Source organism: Montipora foliosa, chromosome 12 (assembly GCF_036669935.1).
Source record: "Montipora foliosa isolate CH-2021 chromosome 12, ASM3666993v2, whole genome shotgun sequence".
NCBI lineage: Eukaryota > Metazoa > Cnidaria > Anthozoa > Scleractinia > Acroporidae > Montipora > Montipora foliosa.
In genome coordinates this window covers 35,472,917-35,480,416 of record NC_090880.1, presented here as the reverse complement: position 1 = coordinate 35,480,416, position 7,500 = coordinate 35,472,917, and the positions used below count along the sequence as shown (strand labels likewise).

General features: G+C 43.2%; 1 protein-coding gene and 2 long non-coding RNA genes across 5 annotated transcripts in view; 2 read left to right on the top strand and 1 right to left on the bottom strand.

Moving 5' to 3' along the window:
• Nucleotides 1-3,529, top strand: part of LOC137979504 (uncharacterized) — a 3,835-nt gene extending 306 nt beyond the window's left edge. The window contains exons 1-2 of the long non-coding RNA XR_011118350.1: nucleotides 1-257; nucleotides 1,345-3,529. The exon at nucleotides 1-257 is cut by the window's left edge and continues 306 nt beyond it. This is a non-coding gene — a long non-coding RNA (uncharacterized lncRNA). The remainder of the gene's footprint in view (nucleotides 258-1,344) is intronic.
• LOC137979495 (triokinase/FMN cyclase-like) overlaps nucleotides 1-3,975 on the top strand; it is a 36,891-nt gene extending 32,916 nt beyond the window's left edge. The window contains exon 16 of one of the 3 annotated variants that reach the window (XM_068826758.1): nucleotides 3,639-3,975. In XM_068826758.1, the coding sequence (XP_068682859.1) occupies nucleotides 3,639-3,788 (150 nt within the window). In that variant the 3' untranslated portion in view covers nucleotides 3,789-3,975. The remainder of the gene's footprint in view (nucleotides 1-3,638) is intronic. The other 2 variants (XM_068826755.1, XM_068826757.1) reach the window with 2 other exon arrangements.
• A 1,806-nt stretch (nucleotides 3,976-5,781) lies between these two features.
• The window catches only part of LOC137979503 (uncharacterized), a 14,053-nt gene continuing 12,334 nt past the window's right edge, over nucleotides 5,782-7,500 (bottom strand). The window contains exon 3 of the long non-coding RNA XR_011118349.1: nucleotides 5,782-7,461. This is a non-coding gene — a long non-coding RNA (uncharacterized lncRNA). The remainder of the gene's footprint in view (nucleotides 7,462-7,500) is intronic.

Sequence of the window (7,500 nt, the reverse complement as noted above, 5' to 3'; positions counted from 1 at the left end):
TTTAATTCTTGGTTTTCACCCACGTGACCTTAGTCCTTGACAACCGTCGTTAACCGCCATTGTGGAGCCCCTCGAATCGTAAACAGAGACGCGTAGAGAGAGATGTGAGTGAGTTGTAGTGCGATGGTTCTCTGTATAATACCTGGCTGTGGAGTAAAATCTGGAAACAAGGAAGGTATTAGTCTATTCCGTATACCTATCGTTGTTGATAAGAACGGTGAAAGTTAAAAACAGCTAACAGAAGATCGCCGAAACGCGTGGATTTCACAGATAAGCCCACAGGTAACCCAGGCTCACTGTGTGCGTCACGTAGGTATTAAAATATAGAGAACATATGAGGCGAAGTTTAGGTCTGAAAATTTGCTAGAAAATGGTAATAAAAATCGATAAAACTTATCATGTGGTGAGCTGTTGTTGTCTTTAACACGTACACGAAGTTTCGGGGAAAATGGTCCCCGTTGACCTTCCTTCATAATATAGTGACAAGGTAGGAGACGGAAGCCAGCGTCGGGACTCCGATCGACCCAAAACAAGCACGATTTTTTCCGCGAAAATCAAATCCAGTCGCTAAATAAACACGCCAGGTTCGTGGAATAGGAATTTCTCTAAACCATGAATCCACTGAAGCATCTCCAGGTAGCAACGCGGAGCCACCAGACTCCGTAAAACTTGTAAGTTAACCTGCTAAAATGGCGGCCAGAAAGCGTGGTACTCACGAACTGTCCAATTCAAAATGGCACTGAACTCTGGACGCCTGGTGACGAGTATAATAAGTCTCCCTCGAGGGGGGGGAGTCCCAAATTGCTCAGTGAGTTTTGTTTGGGACTCCCCTCCCTCCAAAACTTATTATACTCGTCACCAGGCGTCCAGAGTTCAGTGCCATTTTGAATTGGACAGTTCGTGAGTACCACGCTTTCTGGCTGCCATTTTACCAGGTTAACTTACAAGTTTTACGGAGTCTGGTGGCTCCGCGTTGCCACCTGGAGATGCTTCAGTGGATTCATGGTTTAGAGAAATTCCTATTCCACGAACCTGGCGTGTTTATTTAGCGACTGGATTTGATTTTCGCGGAAAAAATCGTGTTTGTTTTGGGTCGATCGGAGTCCCGACGCTGGCTTCCGTCTCCTACCTTGTCACTATATTATGAAGGAAGGTGAACGGGGACCATTTTCCCCGAAACTTCGTGTACGTATTAAAGACAACAACAGCTCACCACATGATAAGTTTTATCGATTTTTATTACCATTTTCTAGCAAATTTTCAGACCTAAACTTCGCCTCATATGTTCTCTATATTTTAATACCTACGTGACGCACACAGTGAGCCTGGGTTACCTGTGATAAGCCGAGACGACACGAAATCGAAAGACTTTGTTTCTGGGAAGCCTGCCTTACTCTGGGACAGATACAACGAACGAAGGACAATTTAAAAGCTTTCGCAGCGATTGACTCACGGTTTAATGTTAGATTTTAACTTTAAGTGTGGGGTTGGACTTATTTTGCTGAAATTGTCTTTACAGGTTTAGCAATTAAAGCTTTTGCGGTGATTGCCAGTAACGGCTTTTGCTGTGAACAGTTGTGTTTTATCCTGAAAAGCTTTCGCAGCGATTTAGCACGCGTTGGTTCAGGGTTTTAGGGTAAAAGGCGAGCGAGTCAGAATTTGTCGAAAGTTGGCTTTTTTTCGATAAAGCGTTTCTCGGCCGGGTTTCCACCGATGTCTTCCCAATTCACACCACCGAAGCGCTTGAACCCCTCAAACAAGTGTGCTCAATTTCGACTGATTAAACCACAACGTCGCGGAGAAATTCATCTTCGAAAATTCATCTCATTAAATATGCCTGATGCAAATGAGGTGTTCCGGTTTTGAATATTTAATGAGGTGAATTTAACCTGAGTATCAGGCGTTTGTGATACTCAGGTTAGCAAATGTCCAACTCGGAGGCGTTTTACTCGATTTCGCTGAAATTCGACAGGCGAATGCGAGGGATGGAGCGCCCAAATTGACTGAGTTTGAAGGAAATCGGACGAATTTCGAAGGAAAAAAGCTTCTCACCTTCTTAAGGTGAAGGACTGAGACTCTAATCGACCAAGTGCTTTGACAGAAGAAGAGGGAAATCATCGAAACAAAGGGAATGAGGAGGCCTTTTCTTCTCATCTGGCGGCCATAGCAGTTAGCAAAGGTATTAAAAGAAATCCAACTGGAAACTGATACAGATAAGGTCGACGCCGAGTGTCAAACTTCCGAGTCACCTTGGCCACAAACAACAACAATCTTGCCCGCGATTTCCTTCCCTTGCTTAAACGGACGCAACGAAACCAGAAATCATCTGGTTGTACGCTTTCAAAATTTTGAAGGCCTTAAAACTGCTTGTTTGTATAGTAGCTTGTCTCTAAAACTAACTAGGAAAGCAAGTCTGAGACTTCTAGAGGGGCCAAACTGATCGCTCCGTATGGCCGCTGGGTCTACGCAAACGATAGAAAATCTACTTCAAATAGCGCTCTCGAACGTGGCTTTCGAGGGTTTTTTTGCGTAGGATGAAAGTACTGGTACCTCGTCGCTTTCTTGGGAAATATCCATTGGAAAGATGAATTATTTGAAGACTTCGAACGTGAGCGCTCAAAATGTCATACCTTTCCCTATAATCAGGGGCACCAGAATGGCGGAAACCTAATTTGCATAAGGTTATGACGTCAGCTGAAAACCGAGAATTGGCCAGACGCAACAAATTTCCTTGTGCTTATGCTGCGTTTCGGTTTCACACGACGCAAGCGAACGCAAGCATAAGCGCTTGCAAGGACAAGGAAAAGGAAAAAAATAGTTTCTTGTGCTTGTGCTTGTGCTTGTGCTAATGCTAATACTTGCGTCAACCCCGTTCTCACAGTGAAATAAGCGCTCTTATGCTTACTCTTGTGCTTGTGTTGCCAGGCTTAAAATACTGAGTGATAGCCACCATAGCCCACTTTCGATATACAGTATTAAAATTCAGTCCTAAACAAAAGGCATCCTCTCGAGGCTCTGAGGAATAAACTCATACAAATCCTTATAGTCATTGTGACAGTAACAACAAGCAATTCATGTCCTAGCCCCGGGGGAGGTACTGCCATATATGGACTATATAGTTATGTGCCGCTGTGCCGGGTATGGTTTTCAAGCAGTTTACTCTAGGATAGAGTATATAAATCATAGCGTTTGGGTCTAGAATAGGGTATCATTTTTCACGAAACTGACCATTCGGTTGAAGATTTTATCAAGACTAAGGAAACCAGAAATTCCCGCTCAAAAATATAAAAAAATCGAGTAGGCAAAGTCTAAGTTTACGCAACTTAGCCTCAACACTGTCGATAAATGGCTATCATGAAACACTTCTGGATATTAGTAACTGTCAAATATCGGGATTTAGACGGAAATCGGTGGGAGTTTACTCTAGTATAGGGTAGCAAAATTCAGCTGAACTAGCTCTGGTATAGGCTAAGGGTTCCAGGGTTCCAGGGTTCCAGCGGCACATCCCCACCCAGAAATTCCTAAAGTACCCCCCCCCCCCCTCCCCGGGGTACTAGCTCGGAAACGCGTAGACCTCTTTCCTTCCTTCCTTCCTTTCCGTTCCAATGTTGAAGCTATATGCTTTTTTTTCGTGTTAGTCGTCAAGAATCGACATTGAAAGTGAAAAAGGAAGAAGGATGCCAAGTGTGAGAACGATTGTGTCCCAGATTGCAACTTACAACAAGACGATCTTCAAAGCGTTTACTCGGAATACTTCGTTGCGCAGAAGTAGGGTGATACATTTTTGAAGAGAGGGAAACAAACTACAAGTATTGAATAGGCTAAAGCGATGTTCAGATTTGCTAAGTACGGAACAAAAGAAGTAAATGTTTCTGTAGCCAATTGAAATCTGGAGGGCTCGTGACAACGAAATAATGTATTGGTCAACATTGCTCAGAGTTTACAATAAAATCAGTTGGTCAACAAGCAAAAGAAGTAGTTTGATTTGGTACAGGTTGTCGAATCTACGCAGTACAGGGGTGACGCACAAAGCAAAACCAGTGAGCCAAGGGAGAGTGAAACGCTAGCGTAGTGAGAGAGAGAACTTGTGAAAGCCTTTCACTTGTAATTAATGTGGTTCAGTAAAATTTAGCCCTCCTGTTACCAGCTACACTGGCACTGAAGCCGCTGCAGTTTCGAAATCAACAGTGTTGTGAATAATGCTGTGGCCTCCCTCTATAGGTAGCTCTACAAACATGAAGACCGTGAAACAATTAAAATATTTACACCGGCGGATGATGCTGGTTCAAAGAACAGCTCAAAGAAAAAGAAATTTCAGGTATTTCCGACATACCGCTGCTGGGAGTTCTGTACTGACAATTTCATCATGTTGTCAACATGCAAGATTTAGATTAACTATCTTATTCATAACATTTCCAGAAGACTGAATCCAGCATTTTCAATCTTTAGCTGCTATTGAGCTTTCACGCAGAACATCAGGGGACTTGAGTTTCTAAATCGGCGAAGGTCATTAAACCGGCGTTTCACACTGAAACCCCAACACAGCTCCCATATCGCTTTGGTTGCCCCACCGCATGTAGCTGCGAAAAACATTCGCGACTCCTCGCTCTTCGTCGCTGGGGACGTTTCGAGAGGAGGAACGCGAAACGTACCCTGCGACAAGGAGCGAGGATAAACGAATGTTTTCGCAGGCTACACCGCGTGTTATAAATCCGGATTCTCATAGAACTCTAAAGTAAAGTAAAGCAACCATATTTAACGTCGATAACTCGTAACATTAATTCAACTGACAAACCTGATGTCGACGGTGCGCTCATTTTACTCCCCACTCGCCATCAGTGCTCCGTTTTACGGGTATTTAAAGCTACTTAATAATTATGCTACAATGAAAGGATTGAAGTCGAAACAAGGATGTAAGATCCGGGAATCGAACTCAGGAAATCTTGCACCAAGGCCGCGCACTAAACCGACTGTGCCAATTCTGTAAGAATTGAGGCTGTTTGAAGCCTCTCGAGCGCGGAAAGCCCCTCCAACGACACTCGACACTGTTATTTTTTTGTTGTTGGAAAACGTAGCTTGTAGTTCATTTGCCCCAAGGAAATTCCTTTGTCCATTTTGTGGCACCGAACAAGGTCAACCGATACCTTTCAGGTATTCCGAGTAATTACCTAATAACTCAATTTATTTTGACTACAATGCTAATTAACAAAGATAGAGACAATCAGATAACGTGGATTTTTCAGTCAGTTTATCCCAATATCACTGAGGCGTAAAAATTTCTTACGATCCTTTCATTCGCTTTTGTGTTCGTCATGTTTACGCTTTGCGAGATGTTAGATTCGTGTGTTCGCAAGTTAGTTTTGCATGTGAAAGATGTTTATATTTTCAACTACAACCTCTCCCTACGGGTTATCACTTAAAGCTCTTAACCAATGAAATCCCCGCGTCCTAATTCTATTGTGCATTTTTCTGCACTTGTTGTTTTCAAAGCCATTTTAATACTCTGTATACCTTTAGGTATCCCGAGTAATATGTACAAAATGTGTCAACTTGATTTATGAATCGCAAGCGTACGAACAGCTGACAGAGTAGGATTGGACACTATTCTTTTTTAAGTTTCCGCTGGCACCAAATGCGGCTCATTTTTTCGCGCGTCATATTCAGAAGAGCAGAAGAATTCATTTACAGAGACTCAATTTCATGTGAAGGTTTATATTCTTTTGTCTACCAAAGTAAGACCGTTGTAAATGACGGAAGTTAAGTATTTTTTCGGCTGACGTTTTCTCAGCTTGCCATAATGTACTTCAGAAACGTTTATACCGTAATTTCCTTACAGTTAGCTCGTGCATCTTGTTACCTAGAAAGGCACCGGAACCAACTGTTCTGATCAAGATAGCTGCATGAAACTTTAGAGCAAGCATTACTTTACACAGTAAATTTCCGTTGGGATGGTCTTTGGTCAGAGGTTTGTAGGCAGTGTACAAGCTCTCTAGTTCCATTCTCACGTTCGTCATTGGTAGGAGCCCGTAATCCTGTCGTTGGTAGTACCATGGGCTAGACCGTCAAACACAAGAAATGTTAGCCACGCCTTCAAACAGAGTTACCATAGCCTATGGTGCGGGCAATGCTTCTTTGGTCTTTTGATGGGCGGTGACGTCAGAGGGCCGTCGGAGTAATACAACTTTTCTCTCATTTGCTGTTGGTGTGACTCAAGCTGTCATAAAAAACTGGAAAAGTCTGCTCCCAGGCTTGAAGGGTGGATTACGATTTAACTGAATGAAACGTTATCCAGAGGCTTCAATAGCTCAGCTGATTGCGCCTATACGTTGGATTGCGATTTATTCTGTAAAAACGCTGTCCACCTCTTCAACAACCACTGGTTCCCTAAACTTGCGCAATCACTGAATCTGTGAAACGTGGCCGGGTCTTTTTCATTTTGAGACAAGTTCTCCTATTTTGAAGATTTTTGACCAGGGCTGTGTAATGATGACTTCTTGGCTTTATAAGAATCCTTAATTACGGCTTACAGATCACTTAAATGGCTTACAAAACTCAGTTTTTCACACGACTGAAAAGTTGAAAATCTCTGAAAAATTTGTTCACGCCATCCTTGCGCAGTTCTGACACCAACGACACCGGACTCAGATTAACTGGCGCCCAGTCCTTGCCCGACGCGACGCGACGCTTGCTTCTTGCGCCACAGGGGCACTTTAAGCAGAACACGAGGCGATGACAAAATAGCTTTAAACACTTGCACAGTCAAATTATTGTCTTGATTATCCACGGGACACGATGCGACCGCGTGCGGACAAGTCAGGAAATACGGCCATTGAAGTCTTACGTAAAGCAAGCATTGGTGGTCTACTAAATGTGTAAATGCGCACACTAAGTACTTAAAATACAGGATGAAAATCGGAATTGACCGGTAGCGGTACCTCTGGACGCGTTGCAGAAGTGTCATACCATGATGATGCACCCCGAGATTTCGACCCGCGGATCGCTTGTACCAGAACTAGCTTTCAGACCAAGAGGGAGAGAAATATCTGTCTCTAGTCATATGTGACAGATCCCTTTTTAACCGGCGGAGCTCGGTTCCTTCCGTTCAGTTGATAGATCGTTAGCCATAGATATTTGACAGTAGCGGCATTGTCTTCCATGTGGTATGCACAGGTGCTTATTTGTACGAAATACACGGCATTTGAGCATGCGTATTTGGCGACCTTTTTTCACGATAACATTTTCATGACAATTGAAGTTTAAGAAATGAAATGTCACTTTTCAGTGCGTTTTTCCAGTTGTCTCTACTTAATGATGTGATCTCGTAGCCTAAGCTTTAGCCCTCTGAACGTTTCCCTTGTATTGGATTGAGCTTCTTTTCCTGAAGTCTAGACGACTCCACATATTCGGACGGTATTCCAATGTCTTGCATAGGCTTGGAGGTCTCTCGAGTGTCACAGTACTCTAATGAAGAATGCATTTGACAACATTTCCAAGTTAACC